General features: G+C 37.2%; 3 protein-coding genes across 3 annotated transcripts in view; 1 reads left to right on the top strand and 2 right to left on the bottom strand.

The window, feature by feature from the left end:
- cyth3b (cytohesin 3b) overlaps positions 1–554 on the bottom strand; it is a 34,089-nt gene extending 33,535 nt beyond the window's left edge. Inside the window, exon 1 of the mRNA XM_015048192.1 lies at positions 180–554. Within this exon, the coding sequence (XP_014903678.1) occupies positions 180–198 (19 nt within the window). The 5' untranslated portion in view covers positions 199–554. The remainder of the gene's footprint in view (positions 1–179) is intronic.
- A 7,231-nt stretch (positions 555–7,785) lies between these two features.
- smim10l3 (small integral membrane protein 10 like 3) lies at positions 7,786–10,759 on the bottom strand. Its single transcript, XM_015048180.1, has 2 exons — positions 10,361–10,759; positions 7,786–8,673 (listed from the first exon to the last, which is right to left on the bottom strand). The coding sequence occupies exons 1-2, from the start codon at positions 10,538–10,540 to the stop codon at positions 8,653–8,655; spliced, it is 201 nt and encodes a 66-aa protein (XP_014903666.1). The 5' UTR covers positions 10,541–10,759; the 3' UTR covers positions 7,786–8,652.
- A 1,345-nt stretch (positions 10,760–12,104) lies between these two features.
- On the top strand, positions 12,105–19,781 carry LOC106957004 (ras-related C3 botulinum toxin substrate 1). Its single transcript, XM_015048168.1, has 6 exons — positions 12,105–12,255; positions 14,524–14,595; positions 15,052–15,169; positions 15,349–15,411; positions 18,561–18,720; positions 18,840–19,781. The coding sequence occupies exons 1-6, from the start codon at positions 12,221–12,223 to the stop codon at positions 18,968–18,970; spliced, it is 579 nt and encodes a 192-aa protein (XP_014903654.1). The 5' UTR covers positions 12,105–12,220; the 3' UTR covers positions 18,971–19,781.
- The last annotated feature ends 49 nt before the right edge of the window (positions 19,782–19,830 follow it).

Here is a 19,830-nt window from a genome sequence, read left to right as displayed (position 1 = left end):
AACCTGAAACCATCTCACAGCGACAATACCATTTCCATTTGGGACGTCAGTCCTAGAAAATACTATTCGTGTTGTGATGCTGCTTGTACTAAAGGCTAACAACAGCAAGAACGCTGATGGAAACAGGTCGAAACAGAAATAAATCAGAGGTGTGAATTGCGTGGAATAACTGAGTCTACCTTGGTTATCCTCGTCCATGTCTGCAGCGGGCAAAAATCTAAATCTCCCGAAAAATCGTACAGAGAAACTTCCGATGCGTCTAATTTACTCCTGGGCGAACGTCCTATTTTCCAGGACGCATTTGGCGTTCAGGTAGTCTCACAGGCAGGAGCGTCTCCTCTCAGGAGATATTGTGGCCATTTACCCCTCACACACAGCCCCAGGTCCCGTCCTCCGGGGCCCGTGTGTCCGTCCGTTACTGAACGACGGGTCTCTGCAGCGGCGGAAGATTGTCTTTAAGCTCACAGTGGCGCTCGTTATCCCTCTAAATACGTCTTCACTCCACTAGTACAGGCAGAGCGGCTGATGAGACGGCTCCATGAAAGCTGTCCACGTTCTGACCGGAAATAGGGCTCGCTGTTGAGTCTGTTTGCATCAGAATAAAGGCAGCGGGACTCACTATACAGTATGCGACGGAGTCTTAAAACTGAGGCTTTTACTTTGAAGTTTTCCTCAGGAAACCAGTTCCTGATTGTTTTTGTGAGTATATATGTTAACCCAATCCCAGCTATGCTGCACAGCTCGAGCTGCGCGTCAGCGTTGATCAGCCGTCACGTGACTCAAAGCGGCATTCACCCTGAAAAATACTGTAAACTCGTTATATTTTAGGCAATGTATGGTTTGATTTTTTTAAATATATATATATATATATATATATATATATATATATATATATATATATATATATATATATATATTTAATCTCAGAACTTTGAAATTAGTCATTTATCATTACCAGACAAATAACAGCAATAAAAACTGATATTGTCATCAAAAGACTGGATCTTCTTGTTTTTAGTAAAAAATAAAAAAATAAAAATAAAGGTCATGAAAATGATCAAGGACATACCAGGTAGTAGATGGAGGGAAGCTAAGTACAAAATGATTTTATTTTAGATGGAAATTTGAATAAAATCAATACTGATCAAGTTTGGTCTTCATCCTCCATATATGCTGTGGGATACTCTTCTATTTCGTTACCTTCGCAAACTGATAAACATTTTTTTTGCTAAAGTTTCAAAAACGTTACGTGTTTTTTTATGAATAAGGAGACGTGGGTTGACTCACTGGACATTTATTGGGAACATCAGCGTAAAGGGGAACAGATGCAGCCTCTGGCAGTCTCAGTCTGGAAAAACAACGTTTACTAAATGGATACCTCTCTAAATCGTAGCATAATCCATGGTGTGACACGGTGAATGTCCTAAGCAGATACTCCACTGATGCACTTCTTTATCAATATGTATTGTCTGGACACTGTTCAGAACAATATGCACTTGGGGAGTCATCTTCTCTCTGTGCCTGTTGGCATGATCTGCTCTAGTCCTGTCCAGTCTGACCCAGCTGGTTGTATTTATCTAAACCACTGAGTCTCAGCTGATTTTCCACATAGTCCTTTCCTCTTAAACAGGCACTTAGAAACGTATTCATGCCCATCTATAGATATCTCTGCACCCCCTCTCAATGATGCTTTTTCTACCTCAACACTGTTGACAAGTAAATTGATCAATTTATTTGTTTTCCGTATAACAATAGAGCGCAACAAATTTGTTGGTTCTGAATGCAAGGATAACTAACAACTGTGCACTAGGTAAAATATTAAATGTGACATATCAAGGACATAGGTACCAATACTAGGTGAATGTTTGGGGATCAGAAATAAGGTTTATTATGGTGCAATGTGTCAAGATAAAGAACGGCTCTGTATTTTATATTCCTCTGTATTATTCTTTTAAGTCTGTGAAAACATTAAGTGCTCCAAAACATAGTAACTTTTACATTTATATGCTGTGGCAGGTTTTAGCTGGTTAAATATGACAACATATACTGTACAGAATAGATTCTTTTTTATTATTAGAATTAAATCTCATTAAATTAACAATTCAGCAGTTAAATAGCTTTATAAAATGTCTTATATGTAAGTAAATGTGCTAGGCATCAAAACTCTTGTAATACGTTTTTAAATGTCTAAGGAGTTCAATTAATATTTCAGTGCAAAAAATGAGCTCTGGTGTTTAAATATGCAGCACATTTCAAATCCACCATAGAAAGATTTTTGAGGATGCTGTGAAGCACTGGTGCCCAGAAATGTCTCCAAAAGTGATTCATCAAATTAATTTAACTACTCAGCTGCACACATTGCTGCTGGCCATCATGTACCACGCAGACACACAAATAGGTCACAGCCCAGAGTATGAAAGGATATTTCCAGTCTGGATTTTGGGCACTTCTGGATGACATCCACACTCGAGAGATATTTGCAGAAGTTGTTTCTTTGACACACGTGGCTTCAATTATAGCATTCCTTCCTCCACAGGCAAGGAGGGGGTCTCACTTCCTGTGCACATTACTCCAGTGGTCAAGCATGAACAGATGTTTTAATTTATTCATTCGTTTATTCGTAGGTGTCACTTTGAGAAAAATGTCTCCGCCTCAGTCTAAACAGAAAAAAGATATTATGCAGCCAAACATAAGCAGTCCGTCTGACACTATTTCATCTACGGGAAGGATTGCTTGTCTCCGTTTTAGAGGAAAAGTGTTTTTTTTCTTCTGTTTCAACAGACTAAGATTCCCAATCCTTGATACAAATGTCCACAATCTTCTTCACCTTAAGCTTTAGCTTTATTTTTATTTATTTATTTATAATTCGGTAAAGGACTGAGCAGATACAGAACAACTCAAACTACTTATTTTCTGCAAGTCCAAATAATTAGACAATGCATGTTGAGTCCAGCTAAATCAACCCTGGTTTATACTGGATAACCCAAATCAAGATCCTGAAATTACACTTGGATGAGGATCATGCTTGAACAGTAAAATAGTTTTGGGGGAAAAAGCATCCAGGAAAAAAAAAAAAAAGCATTTCCACTTAACCATGCAAGGAATGGGACAGAAAAATATAGAAATATATTTACCAGAGGAAAGGCTTGGCTCTATTAGTTTGGGACTGAGGAACAGTTTCTATGCTGGATAAAGATTTATTGCACAAATCTTTGTCTAGTATTGTTGCACAGCTGGCATGGTCATTAACCAGATGCATTAGCTATTGCACTGGTTTTCCAACTTGCTGCAACAACACGCATAAGTTGGGTTTCATGTGATTGAACTCAGCATAAAAAGCTACCATCACTGTTTCCACTTTGACTCACACTGGGGAGCACTCTAAATAACCTCAGATTCCCTTTCTGAACCAAAGATTAATATGCTTCAATAATAATGTTTTGTCTGTTGGTCTTGATTAGCTCTACATGAATTTGCTGTTAAATTGTTTATTGTTGATTCCTACATTTCTAAGGATAGCTAAAGGACCACTAGGACTTGTGTCACAGTTGGAGAACAATGAGGTTACATATTTTACAGCCCACTTCCCTCACAAAGAGCATGCTTCTTCAATTAAAAATAAAAAAATAAAAACTAATCATATTTCTGGAGCTTTCACGCAATGTTTATGTGTTTGTGAGTCATAACTAAAATATCTGTCTGGCCCAAATCTGCTCTACAGTGAACAAAAGTCGACAGACAAAGAATGTAATATTAACAATCAATTCTCATTGTGTAACGTCTACAAGGTTGTGTTGAGATTTTTCAAACAGGAGCCCTGAAGTGACCCCAGTTCGAGGGGCTTGAAGTGAACACGTGTGGGGATGCGTCGCGTCCTGCAGAGGGTACGTACCCTCAGGGAGGAGCATGTCTGGCAGATTAAGCCAGCCATCATGGGAAACGTCTGCTCTGCTCCTGACCGATTTCACGTGACCTGATTGAGCAGTCAAAGCGCTTCATATGCTCCAATCACCACAGAAATGCCCAGAGGCTGATCACCTCTTGCATTTAGAGCCTCTTGCCCCTCATGTTAGTAATTAGTCATACAATCAGCCCCCTAACAACCCCACCATAAATCGCAGAGATGTTTTCCGTCTATGCTGAAATGTATTAAGTCTTTCAGTTTGAAGCTTATTGTAAAACTCTAGCAAGCCCTGATGTATATACACGTGCACTTCGCTCGCGCTTCCTTGACTTTTCAACTACTTTAATTGCTTTTCTGCAGGTCAGTTCTAAATGTCCTCGCTGAACTACAAGACTTAGTCAAAATAAAACTCTTTTCCTGCAAGTGGTTTACGGTAATCTTCAAAATATGACAAATACACAACCTTGATTGCTTCTGTTGTTATTTTGTTTCTTTTTGTTTTCTTCAGAAATCTCCTCCTGCTTCATTTATTTAATCAAGATCACTCAATGGAAAGTTTGGGAACTTTTCTTTTAGAATGATTTGAAGATTATAATACTGATTGATTTTGGATAAACTGTGTAATTTAACATTGCCTTGTCGGTCTACACATGTAGCCAAACCAAAGGATGTGACCGGGTCTGGCATGTCCTTCCTGTGGTGACTTTTAGGGTGATGCCGTGTGTTTTTTCGAGTGTCAAAGGTCACAGGACGCTCAGAGGGGCAGGATTTCCTCCTTCAGTCTCCACATTTTAAAGCCCAGCTCTGCACTCTTGACCATGTCTTTCCTGCCACCCATCTGACTGAAGGGGAATGTTGAGTTGATTTTCTTGCGTCCAAGGCCACATGAGTGGAGCCTTTATTTGGGCTCACAAAGGCAGCAGTGTTTGTCCGAAACCTTGAACGTAAAGCTGGGAGTGAGCTCCTATATCTGAAGAATACGCCTTTCAGGTCCTTCCTCAATTACAAAACAAACTATATAGTCAATACTAATCATATATTTCAGTCTCTACAGGTTTACATATGCTGTATTCTGAATGGTAAAACTATAAAAAGAATAAATATGTACATATCATTATTGAATAACCTTTACATTTCAGACCTTGAGAGCATCCCAGCAAGAATCAATGCCTACATAACGGTCCTAAATGAAGACAAATCACTGAAAAGATTTAAAGTATTAATGTACAACCATATTAAAAAAAAAAAAAGAAAGAAACACAAACTGGATTATAGCAGTCCAGCTTTTTCTAATTACAAACAAGAAAGTTCAAGTATGAGTAATACAAAATGTCACACCGACACCTACCAAAATACACCCATATTTGCATTCTCTTTTTTCCCCCTGACCTATTTCAAGCCTGCAAAGTGACTGCCGCAAAAAATAAAAATAAGAAATACCCCACCTCCCCCTTTCACATTTCCTTTTGCTTCCTTCTCTTCTCCTCCTTCAGCTCTTTGATTTCATTTTTAGGTCAACTTTGAATATCATAACGCCTGATATTCCTTTGATTGTGCATCGTCTGCCATGTCAATTGAAATTATTGATGTTTGTTGAATTTATCAGATAAATCACAACCTGGGGATTTTGTCAGCGCGGATATTTATATTCTCAGAAAAGATTATTTTAATAGACAAGACTGACAAGTGGCGATACTTATATATGGATGATACTTGGTTCTGAAACACTGTACATTTGGTAGGTGTAATATCTCAAGGGAAAAAAGCAACAGCTTTTTGCCATTTTGTGAAAAAGGCAACTTAGTAAGCATGTATGATGGTCTACATTAAACAAATAAGCAAATGTTATTTTGAAAAGATTTATAGCAATACCACAATTATCCTCAACACAAAAATAAAGGTCGTATTTGTAAAATTGTCTTGGTATTTTGTATAATTAACCAACTTTGAGTAGAAATGGATTTGTAAGTAGTTTTTAAAGTAAAAATTTATTTGGAAAAACTGTTTTACAGTTGAATAGGGCATATGCACTGGGCATAAGGGTTTGAAATACACAGTGTCCAGCTGTGCCAGATCACCTGTACATGACATCTGATTTATTTACTTTTGTTTTTCTTTGTTGTTTTTTTTCATATTTAAGGAATATGGGGATTTAATTTCAAAACTCTATTACAGTCCCAGGGTTATCATATAGCTCAGTTAATCAGAAAATAGATCATGACGTTAGTTCCACTTCCAGTATGAAGCATCCAGCATCCGGAGGTGAGGGAATCTTCACAAATGCAGACAGAGATCTCTTGGGTTTTGATTAGATTCACTAATGCTATTATTGAGACATTGTTTGGATTTTTCACTTGCATTTGTGTAAGCTCTTCAACACATGCAAGTAATAAAGGAACTACATTTACATATCAGTTTTTTGTAAATAAACTGAATTTATTTAAATAATATTTTTCCATGACTGCATTTGATAACTAAATCATACAACATACAAATTTGTTTTTTTAACTGTAGCTATGTCTTGACAGTACAGCTTAAACAGAGATGACTTGTTACCATATTTGTTGGTAATAAATTGAGTATTTATTACCATATTTTCAGGTAATAAATAGTTAAGGGATCATTTAAATGTTGAAATGCACATATTTGCACATATTTCATACTAAAAAGGTCTTAGAATCTGTGAATAGATATGTCACACAACAAATAATTCACATCTGTTTTGCAGTTGTAACCGAACCCCTGCCATTTCCTTTTGTAGCTTTATCACTCACTCCATTAAATAAAACATGGAAGCGGCTACAGATGCTACAAAGGATAAAGGCATTTTTCTAAGAGTACATATGGTGGCTGGCAAAAACTAGGATAAAGACAAAACAATGTATGCTTAATTTCTAGAGCTATTCTTTCATCAATCTTCTTTGATAACCCTACTAAAAATGTCCTCCACCAAATTCCTGAGAAAAAAATTCTGTTTTTAACAGAAAATAAAAGATATGGTGGATAGCGTGCTGCAAGGTCTGGTCACCTATCAGACCGAGACAGACAGTTGCCGTGGGAGCCAATGCTGGTTTTTATGCTGCTGTCTGCCATCAGAGAGAATAATTTAGTAACCTTACAGAGAACATTTTGCCAACTAAATGAGGAAGTCAGCAGTTATTAAATTGACTTAAATGGGAAATTTGTTCAGGTAGGGCCTAATGATTTAGTTAAGTACAGGAAACAGTTTTAGTTTGGTTTTAAATGGGAAAATTTATTATATTCTAAATCCTACTATTAATTTTAACCAATCTGATTTAGCTTCACAATAACGTTAAAAGATGAAAAACGGGGCTCTTATTGTGATTAACTGCTTCCCTCTGGTGGTCAGTTGATGTCACTACATCATGTCTGAAAAGCATATCTGATTAAACTGGCTCACAACACAACTTCATAAATGTTAAAGAAAAATATTTCCCATTTTAAATTCATGTCTGTTCATTAATGTCCTAAGATATTACTATGAAAAACAAATGGCTCTTATTTTGACATGTAAAAATACAGAATAAATCGTTAATGAAGAAAAAAAATTGCTGTTTAAAAAGTAGCACAAGTCTAACAAGGTATTAACTGATTTATTAGTCAGGTTATCTGCTCCGGAAGCCAGCTTTCAGTCAACTGATTAACAAGAAAGAAACTTCCCAACTTTTTATTATTTGTGAAAAAAAAGTATGTTTTTTTTCACACATTCTATCTCAACATTACAACTGACTTTATCTTTAAAAACATTATTTTGTATTAGTTTTTCCAGACGTGTACCCTTTTCCTTTAAAGGTTTCTAAAAATAACAATCATTAAAAATGAACAGTGAAATATATCAGACATTTACTACACAAAGACAGTTGTGATTTTTACAAATTTATTTCTTCCAGTTTGATCATTCTCACAATCAGCTCTGACTGTACAAATCCCCAGACAGACTCGCTTAAATAAATCTGCAGCGTTAAAATGTTTCGCAGATGCGCTTTTTTAAATGATTTTTTTATTTTTTACTAACGTGTCCTCTTTTGTGCTACTGGTTTGCAAAAACAGTTAACTGTGATGACCTGCAAGTGCAATCCCCAGTGCAAGACATGCAATGATTCACGCCGTTACCGCACTTGTAAAACTTCCCAGTTGGAGCATCCTCTGTGTGAGAGAGAACATGTACCGTTTGTTCAGCTGAAGCCAACCTCAGTGTCGCAAAGACCAAATTAAACATGCTTCACAGGCTCATGTCATGCTGAGATGTTTCTGTTGTAAAGTGAACTGAACTGTGTTCCGGTTTTCTTTTTGAGATGCAACACTACTGATAAACAAACATGACTGATGACACGCACACTAAAAAGGGTGCAAGCTACGAAGTTTCACGGCCACAATCGTTTTATTTCATGTTCAAGTCCCCACAAACAGCTCCTGGTTCAGCAGCTGCAAGGCCTCTTTTCCCTGCACGTGATCGCCCGTCACGTCACCCTGTCTCACATTGACAAACATCCATTCTGTCCTTCTTCTGCAAAGGCACCGAGCTCGTATGACGACTGCGGAAAGCGAGCAGCCGCCTCACCGTTTTGCATTGTCACACCGGCTTGCAGGATCGGGTGTCCTCTCCTTCGACGTCGCTGTTCGGATTTGTCGCTTGCACATCTGTTGATGGCCGTAGCATGGCAGTTCTCGCTTTTCACAGATTTTAAGTAAAAAGAAAAAAAAAAAAAAAGGTAGGTGTTGACTTTTCAGTGGATTTCAATATGAACCTGTGAAGAGATAAAGTATTTGTTTACATTTCATTTTGGAGGTTATTGCGGTTTTAAAAAAAAAAAAAAAAAAGAGTGACAGAATTTTGTAAACCAACTTCATGCAAATCCATGATGTTTAAGTGTTTTTAAGTTTAAGAATTTCAGTCATTATTAATTATTTCTTTTTTCAAAACAACAACAACACAAATGAATGTAACATATTAAATGAAAACCAGTAAGTTTTTATTTAATTTTAATTAATTTTTTGGTAACCTTTTTTTCAAAATGAAAGCATAATATAACAGCTAACTCCAATGATCTTTAAAGGCATGAAATGAATGAACGCTTTTCCTCATTTCTATTCCAATTTAGTTAAAATTGTTTTATTATTATTATTATTATTATTTGAAAAGTTACTTCAAAATGTTTTAAAACACAGTCTTTAAATTTTCCATGAGACTAAGGTGGGGCTGTGGAAGGCGATTCCAGAAGCATGATTAATCCATTCCAAAAACCAGTTTTGATGTTAGGACTCATTGCTGAGTTTTAACTAGATGGAAATGGGTTAAAACATTCAGGACTACACAAGTACCAGCCAGGCTAAAGAAGGTTATGAAATAAAAAAAAAAACTGCTGAAAAACCAGTATGACTACCCAATTAAAGTCTTAAATAGGACTGAGATAGAGTCAAGGAAGAAAGAACCCCTTTCTCTAAAACTGGCACATTCAAGCTCTACTGAAGTTTGCAACTACACCTGGACAAACCAAATGCTTTCTGAAGAAGCGTTTTGGCCACCACTTTTAGAGAAGCTAAGGTGAAGCTCTCAGTTAGAATACAGTTTCAACTGGTGTTGGCAGCATCATGCTGAGGGCCATGTACTGATGGCACATTTCAAGCATCGGATGAAATCCTGAAACTCATTAGCTTCCCCTCAGCTCTACAACTAGATGATGAAAAACAGGACATGATCGGATGTTAAAACACCACAAAGACACCAAAACACAGAACAAACTGCGGATGGAACAGGCTAATGTTAGGCTTCTGAAATGGCTCCCACATCAGAACCAATAGCAATTTGTGGACTCTACTTAAAAACCAGGATTACAGAAAAACTTCAGTAAATTGAAACTTGTGGATGTAATTCTTATTCTTAAAATTAAATGACACGTTCTTTCATTAACGGACCCCGAAAACACTGTTAAAAGAACATTAAAATTAATTTATAACGTACATTTATAACCAATAATTTGGTTCAGTGTAAAAAGATAAGTTAAATATATCTTAGAATTAAGCATATCACTAAACAGAACAAAGGAAATATCTTACATCCCATACTGCAAAAAGTTGGTGTTTCGCAATTACATTCATATCCTTACGTGTTTATAACAAGAAATTGAATCAAAAAAATTTGCAAATCATTATAAGAAATTAAAACAAAGAGTATAGATTAATTAAACTACAGCCAGAACTTAAAGCAAATACAACTTTAACTTCTACTAATCTAAGATGAATTGAAAGTTTAGCTTCAATCTGCATAAAGGAGACACTTCTTTAAAAGCTCAGCAGACATTGAGTCAGCAACCACAACGACAACACAAATTCAACACCAAGGCCTTTTTAGCAGCTGTTGGCATGGTGACGAGCAAAGCAGGACTGACAAACCAGAAGTTTTGGTATACAAGAAGAAAGTAAGAGACTACTTACTTGGAGTCTTACATTAAACACCATAGAAGCGACGAGGTATATATAAGGAAATCTGATTCTCAGCCGCCATGCCAGATCAAAAAATATCAACAAAGTCCTCGTCAAGCCTTTGCAAAACACTCCGTACGTCCGACCAGCGGAGCCCGAGAACCGGAGCACTAGGTACGACAGACCCGCCATATAGGATCAGTCTGCCCGGCGCTACGTTGGCTTATTAAGTCAACTGACAAGGCGATGCGATATAAGCGGTAAATGGTGTGAAATTCTTCATTATTTCTTATCGCTGACTGACACCGAGCTCCATTTTTGAACATTAGGTGCTGGCAGGGCTGCTCCACCCCGACAGCTTCTCCGAGGAGGAGAGAAGAGGGTGCGACACACGGAAGAGAACGGCTAATTGGGTTAATACGCCCCGAGTTTAGACTCACAGGCACGTCCAAAAGCGCGTACACGAAATTGATTGACAATGCTAAGACCCGCCTCCTGGCCCCGATTGGTGTAGGTCTGCAAACGACTGAGGGATCACAGGGAGGAGACAGAGGAGACAGATTTTTTTTCTCATATTATTCTGTCAGGAGGACACAGTGACAGTTTTAGGTAATATTGTGGAAGTCAGCAGAAAAAGACGAAAAAGTGATTTGAGTCTTGTTTTATTCTCAATGTCTTCCAACAAAAACCAAAAAATGGAATGAATAACAACCATTGTATATACATTTTATCAGCCATAATATGTCAAAAACACATTTTTATAAAAGTTACCTATTGCAGCTTTAAAGGTAATTTCTTTTATCTGCTATACTGATGATAATAATGCTATTATTTCCCCAGTGTTATTGACAATCCATGTGTAATTCGTTTTCCTTGTTTTATCTGAACAGTAAGATGTATTCCTATTCTCCAATTTCAATTTCTTGATGCATCTGTGTAAATCTGCATATTTTTAATAAAATTTTTGCCCAATTCTATGTTGCAGACTTCTCTTTGATAAAAAGTTCTTTATCCAGTTAAATATTTCCCAGTAATGCCCAATTTATATATTTAATTAACAATTAATCTATGCACAACATAGCACATGCTTTATCTGCATTAAAAATACACAACAGCAGTATCCTTTCTTATTTAGATAATATGTGAATCTGTAATTTAAATGTTTTTTCCATTATTTTACAAATATCATAAGTTAATGCAATAATTTTCTGGTTTCACCTGCAAATTTGATATTTGCATGTGCAGTTTTTTATTTTTATTTCCGTTTTAGAAAGCACCTTTAAGACACAACTTAGGAAATACACAACTGAACGAATTCCATTGTAATTGGTGAAGAACGTCACTTCCTTCCCCGTGTCACAACCTAAATCGTCCGTCTTTTAGATTTCCTCACAAATTACAAGTGTAAGCATTTTATTTTATTTTAGTGAATAAAAAACATTTTTTTCTAGCCTACACGTTTTTGTAAAAAAATAAAATAAAATAAAAAAGTGCATTTCTGGTTGATTGTTTCTTGTGAGCATGCAGCGAGTTGGAGTGTCTGAGGGCGTATCAGGTCGGTGTACCGGATGCTCCATCTGCTGGTGGCTGACTTCATTTTTTTTCTCAGGGGTGGTGGCCGCTGTTTTGCTCCATAGCTCCCATAGCGAACTCACGAAAGCATGGGAATGTTGCGAGGAGATTTCTGAGGAAACTTGAGATAAAGTGTATAATAAGTTAGCGTAAGTTGCTCAGACGGTGTTTTAACATCAGAGGAGCTCGGCGGTAAACACCGGAGGCCGTCAGCGGGAGCCTGTTGGGACGTTTCTCCAGCGAGCAGTTCCGGACAAAGGAAAAGAAACCTGAGCTAAAGCTAGCTGGCTCTCTTGGGCAATGCAGGCCATTAAGTGTGTCGTTGTCGGGGACGGGTAAGTGAACATAACCGGGCTTTCTAAAAGTTTGTTTCTACCATTTTCTATTTGAAAGGTAACGTGTAATATTAGCTTAAATGTTGTCACCAGACTGGCTAACGTTAAATCACTTTGCTTCCCAGTTTTTCATACGGGCAAAGTTAGCGTCCAAGCTCTAACTACCTGTTAATCTGTACCGCTTGAATATTGCAGTTTACTGAAACTTTTTTATTCCTTATTTTGACTTACTTGACATTCGAGTTCATATATTCTGTGTTGGCATAGAAGAAGATGGCTCATTATTTCCTTTGGGTTTCCACATACTTGGTGAATCAGTCAGACTTAATAGCGTAGTTTGTTTATTCAACCTAAACCCGTTTTTTTTTCTTCTTCTATTGTCTTGGTTAATGAGAAACCCAAGAAACCGGGATTCAATTGTATTGTCTTCTTCGCACCTACGTTAACTTGGGGCGTGCTTTCGTTTTCCTAATAAATGAGGTACCAATTTAAAGTAGAGGATTGGCCAAGACTACCAGTCAGAAGTGTAATAGTATGTGGGAGGTAAACATGCGCATATAACCTCTTGATCAGGGTGTGGTGGCAACCACACAGCAGTCATTCAAGGGACCTTTTATTGAGGCGCTTTTTTCGATTCAGATTAAAGGGGAAGCTCAAGTTTCGTAATTGGGAAATATCTGTTCCCCTGGGAGCTGTGAATGTCTTACAGGAACTGACCCCTGTCTGGTTTGCATTGAAAGTTTTCCTGAGATCAGGGCTCATTTCTGCCTTGAATCTTTCTCTTTTTTTTCGGTCGACATGATTTGAATTTAAATCGCGTTTTTGTTATTTCGGTTAATATTAAAGTAGTCATAAAAATTAAATGTGATCATGTGAACAATTTTATTATTTCCATGACTCAGGTGTCCATAATGTAATAATCTACATTGATTTACTGACATGTTTTCTCTTGTTTATTATCCTTAACTGTGCTATTAATTTTGCTTAACTAAGTAAAAAAAAAAAAAAAAATCAATGATAATTTTATTTGTAAATCCAAGGTTTCTACACAAACTTAAACTACAGCGTTTTCTTTTAGCAATTTCCAGGTCTGGACAAATAGTGGAGACTGAAACTTGATTCTGTAAACATTTTCAAGTTTCCAGATTTTTTTTTAATTTTTTATTTTATTTTTTTACATTTTTAAATTTCTGATTTGCCAAGACTATTTTACATAAATGTTTATTTTGATGCATCTTTTTAACTTTAGCACATATATTGCAGGCTTGGGACATGTTTTTTGTTTAAATCATATAATTTCTTACATTTTAATTATATTTGAACCATTTTCCTCCATTAAAGTTACTCATACATGGGTTCTTTTTTGTGTGCTGTATTCCTTAAAAGAAAATAAAATTAGTTCCATCCAATTTTAAAGAAAACAAGGCATGTATTAGTTAGGAGTTGCATGTTGGGTCAGTACATCAGTGTTTGAGTTAAACCCATTGACTGTTTTGACTTTTCTTTTGTTACTGAGTCAGTGCTAAATGATACATCCAGTTTGCTCTTTGTTTGCTCTCTTAAGTTACTGAGTTTAAAAGTTGACCTATGGTTTAAAAACTGAATCTGGTGCAGACCCCAAGGAGGCACTGAAACCACTGCTTGATAAATATTCTTAATAAAAAAAAAGTAAAAAATAAATAAATTTAAAAAAAAAGCTTGTAGATCAAGTAAGTTAGGAAAAGTGCATAATTTTGAAATTTTGAAATTTATAGAAACTTGTGAACTTTATGTTAAATAATTTTAGATGTTTGGATTTAAAAAAGAGCAACTTTTTTAAATTTTTCTTTTTAAAAAGAAAATGTTAGGGGGAAAAAAACCCTTAGGGATTAGGGGGGGGGACCCCAGTTAGCTTAAGATTTAAGGCTCTAAAACAGGGGTGTCAAACTCCAGTCCTCAAGGGCCGCTGTCCTGCAGTTTTTAGATGTGCCACAGATACAAACCGCTGGAATGAAATGGCTTAATTACCTCCTTCTTGTGTAGATAAATTCTCCAGAGCCTTAATGACCTAATTATTCTATTCAGGTGTGGTGCAGCAGAGTCACATCTAAAAGTTGCAGGGCAGTGGCCCTCCAGGACTGGAGTTTGACACCTGTGCTTTAAAATGTTTAGATTAGTTGGTAATGCAGAACTGCTCTGACCAGTGAGTTTATAGCAGGATTTTCTTGTTTTTTTGTTTTTTTTTTGTCTTTTTCCCTAATCATTGATCAAGTCTCTTCTCATTTCCAGTGCTGTGGGTAAGACATGTCTGCTCATCAGCTACACCACCAATGCCTTTCCTGGAGAGTACATCCCCACAGTGTGAGTGTCAGAGACTGCAGTGCAGTTTCTGTTTATTTATTTATGACAAACCTTGCTGTCCATCATGATTCTCCACCCTTTGTCTCTAATGCGGCCCGTGAATCAATGAGGCGACTTCTTTACTCCGCTGTTGTTTTTCTAACTAGAAATTGTCTTGGTTCTATGCTTGAGGTAATGATCAAAGTAGCAGACTGTAACTGAGATCGAAGAGAGCAGATATTACTGGATGTAATGATGAGATTCTGCTCCTTATCCGATCAAATGTATGTTTTTTTTTTAACACTGGTTTCTAGAGAAGTCGCTAAGGTACTTTATATTCAGGTCCTTTTTCTCAGAAAAAAAATGTAGTACATGATTTTCTCTGGAAAAACATAAAGAAGCTACAGAATTTATGTTGATCTATTCATATTTCGATTTATGGTTTTTTGCTTATTTGCACATCATCGTTTTCCCCAGGTTTGACAACTACTCCGCCAATGTTATGGTGGATGGGAAACCAGTGAACCTGGGCCTTTGGGATACAGCTGGACAAGAAGACTACGACAGACTCCGCCCACTCTCCTACCCACAGACGGTACAAAACAATATTATAATTCACTTATTAACCTTTGTGAATAATCCACTTGAAACGTTTGGGTGAAGACGGCAAACAAGGAAGTTTGAAAGAAGGAAGAACACACATTTATAAGAATAAGACTTTACCGTAAAAGAAAGTCTTGGGCTTTGATTGCTCTACTTCCTTTGTCTTGTCAGGATGTGTTCCTTATCTGCTTTTCCCTCGTGAGTCCTGCCTCGTTTGAAAACGTCCGTGCCAAGGTGAGAAGTGTCCGTGTGAACAACATGGAAGGTTTTTACAGTGTTTTACTACAATATTCACTTTATCAACTTTTTTACAAATCTTTTTTTCATGCTACAACCGCGGTTTACATTTTTTATTGGGATTTAATATACAGAACAACACACAATAATGGGAGGAGATTGAAAGTGGTTTTCAAAATTTAATACAACTAATGTGAAGAGATTATCTATTTATATTAGCCTCCTTCAATTAACATGTGTATCATTAAAGAGTTTGTTTCCATTTTGTAAGGCACAGTAGGACATCTGCATGTAGCAAGTTTTAGGAGAAGAGAAGCATTAGGACAGTTTGCATCATAACTTAACTGTAGGATCAGTTGGTGAGCCTGATCCTGCAGAGAATGACTTACCATGCATCTTTGTTGCCTAACTAATCATTTTCAAGTAGTTTTAGACAGAAACAGAATCTTACATGCACAACATCTTTCAAACTGGTGCTTTTGTTGTTCTATTCTGTGAATTATCAAGCAATTAAAGCAACAAAATTGAGGCTGCTCCCTTATGCCCCTATGCAATAACTATAGAAAGCACTTGTATATGTTTGCTTCAAGTCCATAAAGTATTGGATAGTTGTTATAGTCAATTTAGTTTATTTATGTAAGGCTAAATAAACATTTATTTGAAAGTCAAAAGTTCCAATTCATTCAATCTAGGTCATTTCTATACAGTCGTGTCTAAAGCAGCTATAAGCTCTGATCATCAGTGTTTCTTTCCTGTCACGGAGTGAAGATGGTAAACAATCACTCACTGACTCTTCACAAAATGAAATGTTTCTTGTATATACATAACATACAAATGTTATTTAAAAGTTACATAGTACCACACTAATTTTCAGCAACCATTATAATTTTTGAATGGGTATTTTTTAAATTTTTTGTTTTTTATACTTTGAATGTTGCTTAACTAGACCTTTGTGTTAGCCCTCAAACTAACTTTTAACATGATAAAAATCTTGTTCACTCACAAAGTAATAATCTTTTTACTGGATAACAGTCAGCAGAGGCCTTGTATTGTTGTAATAAAAGCAAATATATCGTCGTCACCTGTTAATGAAGGACACTTGAACTGAGACAAATAATTGAATTGTTAAAAATATTTCTTCCATCTTTGTTACATTTTCAAAACCAAGTCCTTAAAAAGATCAGGATTGTGTTTTTTTACAGTAAATGCATTTAGTATTTCTCCTAAATAGAATGGTATAGCTGAATCTTCCAGACATTGTGCCTTAGGGATCTTTATTGTACTTTGGACAGTACTTTGGACAGTACTGCCTGCTTGCAGACGTGGATCACATGATAGTTTGTAAGCAAAGGGAGTTTCTCCTGGTGATAAACACTCAGGAAATGATTATCTGCCCCTGCAGTTCCTCCTCAGCTGTACAAGAAGGGAACCAACACTTGTTTTCTTTTTCCATCTTACCACTACACTACTGCTTTTCTGTTTTTGGCTTAATTCTAATGGTTAGAATTGTATTTACTTGCTTACTTCACACTGTCTTTGCACTCGCATGAGCAGTTTGAATGTTATGTCTGCCCATAAACTGCAGCTATAACAGCCCAAGTCAGGCATGTTTGTGGACATTTATGACCATCCTTACAGATGCACATTTGTGGGGTCTCATGTTGATTGAGATGGTTTGACTCATAATCTCCATTGTAATTCATCCCAAACCTGCTCTGTATTTTTGAGGTCAGGACTCTGTGAGGTCAGTCAAGTTCTTCCACAACAAGAAGACTCATCTGACTCTTTTCAGAATCTTGCCTTGTGCACTCATGCTTAGTCATGTTGGAACAGGAAGGGTCCATCCACAAACTGTTCCCACAAAGTTGAGTGAAGGAAATGGTCTGAAATGTCTGGGTTTGCTGAAGCATTAATGGTTATTTTAAGATAAACTAACATAATAACCACCTCATCATAACCCTCCCTTTACCAAACTTTACACTTGACACATTGCAGCCAGGCCAATGCGGTTCTCCTAGCAGCTGCCAACTCTAGACATGTTTATTGGATCTGCAGCCAGAGAGGCAGAACTCTCCAGAGAAAATGTTTCCACTGCTCTAGAGTCTAGTGGCGGCTAGAAATTTTGTGGTTTGACTCTGCAGAAATCGATGGCCTCTGTGTATTATATGCCTCAACATTCACAGCACAGTACTTTCTGCCTGTGTAACTTTATCATAACGCTACTACTCACTGACTGTGGAATAATTAGTGGTGAGTACATTTTCGGATTTCAAGATTTACTTCATAATACAAATGTTTCTAGAAGCAGTGTGTATGTTTACATGCTGGAGTTTATCCACCTGTGGTCAGGGATGTGATTCAAACTCATAAATTCAATGATTTGTAGGGTTAAAGAAAGACTTTTGGCAATGTGGAAAGTGACGTACACAAAATTAGACCTACATCTGTATGAGATTGAAAGGTGGTTGGTTTTTGTCAAACAAGATAACCAGCTCCGCTTTAATTAAACTTCAGTTGGTTTACCTAGAAAGTCTGGTTCGTTTGGGGAAGTGTGAATGCGCAGTCGAACTCTGATGTGGACCAAAAAGCGAACTCCCAGCTCTCGGTTCGGTTGAAGTGAACTCTGGCGCAGTTCAAATGAATATGAGAATGGCAATCGGACTGGAGACCACTCCAAAAGCAGGAAGCGGATTATAGTGCAGTACAGCATTAACGGGAGAAATGACTCGTGATCTTTTGTCAAAGACCAATGAGAAATCCTACAACTGCTAAAATCTGATGCCACTCTATTCTTGTTTACATTTTGTAAAGAAGGACTTTGCACTCAGTTTCTACTTCAGTTGTTCTTGTTGCAGCCCAGGCGAGGGGTTGAACAGGTTTTGGTTCGTTTGACACAGTGTACGTGTGAAAATGTAGCAAGTGTTGCAACTTTGGTTTCCAATCGAAAAGTGAAGTTTTTAATACTTTTTCAGTGGGCTAAATGAAGACAAAGAAGCTTAAATATGTATAGAAAAGGCTCCACCATTTGTTTTTGTAGTTGCAGCCATAAAGTTTGATACAAGTTTGACACAAAAACAATAAGGAACCTTGTCTATGATTAAATGCATCACCTAAAGAAGTTAAAGCTGTAACTTCCTGTTCTGTAGTGGTACCCTGAGGTCAGACACCACTGTCCCAACACTCCCATCATCCTGGTGGGCACCAAGCTGGATCTGAGGGACGACAAGGACACCATGGAGAAGCTGAAGGAGAAGAAACTCTCCCCCATCACTTATCCTCAAGGCTTGGCCATGGCCAAAGAGATTGGTAAAAACTTCATTGACCTCTTTTTGACCAACTTAGATCTCATGTATTTTATTTTATTTTTTTATAATTCACAACAAACAGAAGTAAATAAATTGCTGCTCTCTGTCTGCGTTCATTAGGCTCCGTCAAGTACCTGGAGTGCTCAGCCCTGACTCAGCGTGGCCTTAAAACTGTGTTCGACGAGGCCATCCGGGCCGTTCTGTGCCCCCCACCCGTCAAGAAGAAGGGCAAGAAATGCTCTCTCCTCTAAGGCCGCCTGCAGTTTGAACGGTTACAGGGGAACATGAACGCTAGCGGTGAGAGGGTGGCTAAAGACACAGGAGAAACACACCAGTATACACTCACAATCAATGTACTTCAGATTCTGTCCTTAAGTGTAGTTCAAGCAGTTTTCATGAAAATAAATCAGATCCAGATTTAGGCGAAGGGTTTGGGCGATTAGCAGTCCTAATAACTCTTTACTGTATAGACAAAACTATGAACTTTTCGAGGCCTTCTAAAACCGATTGGATGTTTTCTAAAAAATGGACTGCAGGTTGTCTTTAATTTCCTCTTCCACCTGTTGTCCACTTTTTTTTTCTTTTTTTTTTTTTTTGTTGTTTACAGTCGGGTTGGTTGTTGTAAGTGGAAATAATATTGCCAAATACATTCTGCACACATGCTGGTTTTTAGCTGAAAATGAGAGTCTAGGTCTGTCGATTCAGATCTGTAACGTTTGCTGTTCGTTCAGCTCCTCCATCAATGGCATTTTTATCTCACAAGTTCACTTCCTCCTTGACAACAAGGAGCATGAAGTAACCTGGAGGATCTGTGCAGCTTCAGATGAGTCCTTGAGTAACATAACCTCCTTACTTACCATCAGTCTGTCAACCCTAGAATGATTAATGACGCCTAAAACAAAACGGGGAGAAGATCAGACACCAACAGTGCTATAACTCCCCCCAAAAATGTAATGAATCCAGTATTTTCTATGTTTCATCTAATTAAATTTGTCGTTTTCTTTCTGCTTTCCCTAAATGTGTCTCAGCCGGACAGCTGCCTGTGATTGCAAACGCTGAAAACATGATTACATATTCTAACAGAAATGTTCGGATGTCTTGGTGATGGGGG

The sequence above is a fragment of the Poecilia latipinna genome, unplaced genomic scaffold (genome assembly GCF_001443285.1).
Source record: "Poecilia latipinna isolate Pla-1442-1.1 unplaced genomic scaffold, P_latipinna-1.0 Scaffold42, whole genome shotgun sequence".
Lineage (NCBI taxonomy): Eukaryota > Metazoa > Chordata > Actinopteri > Cyprinodontiformes > Poeciliidae > Poecilia > Poecilia latipinna.
The sequence above is the reverse complement of the archived record's forward strand: the minus strand, read 5'-3'. Positions and strand labels throughout refer to the sequence as shown.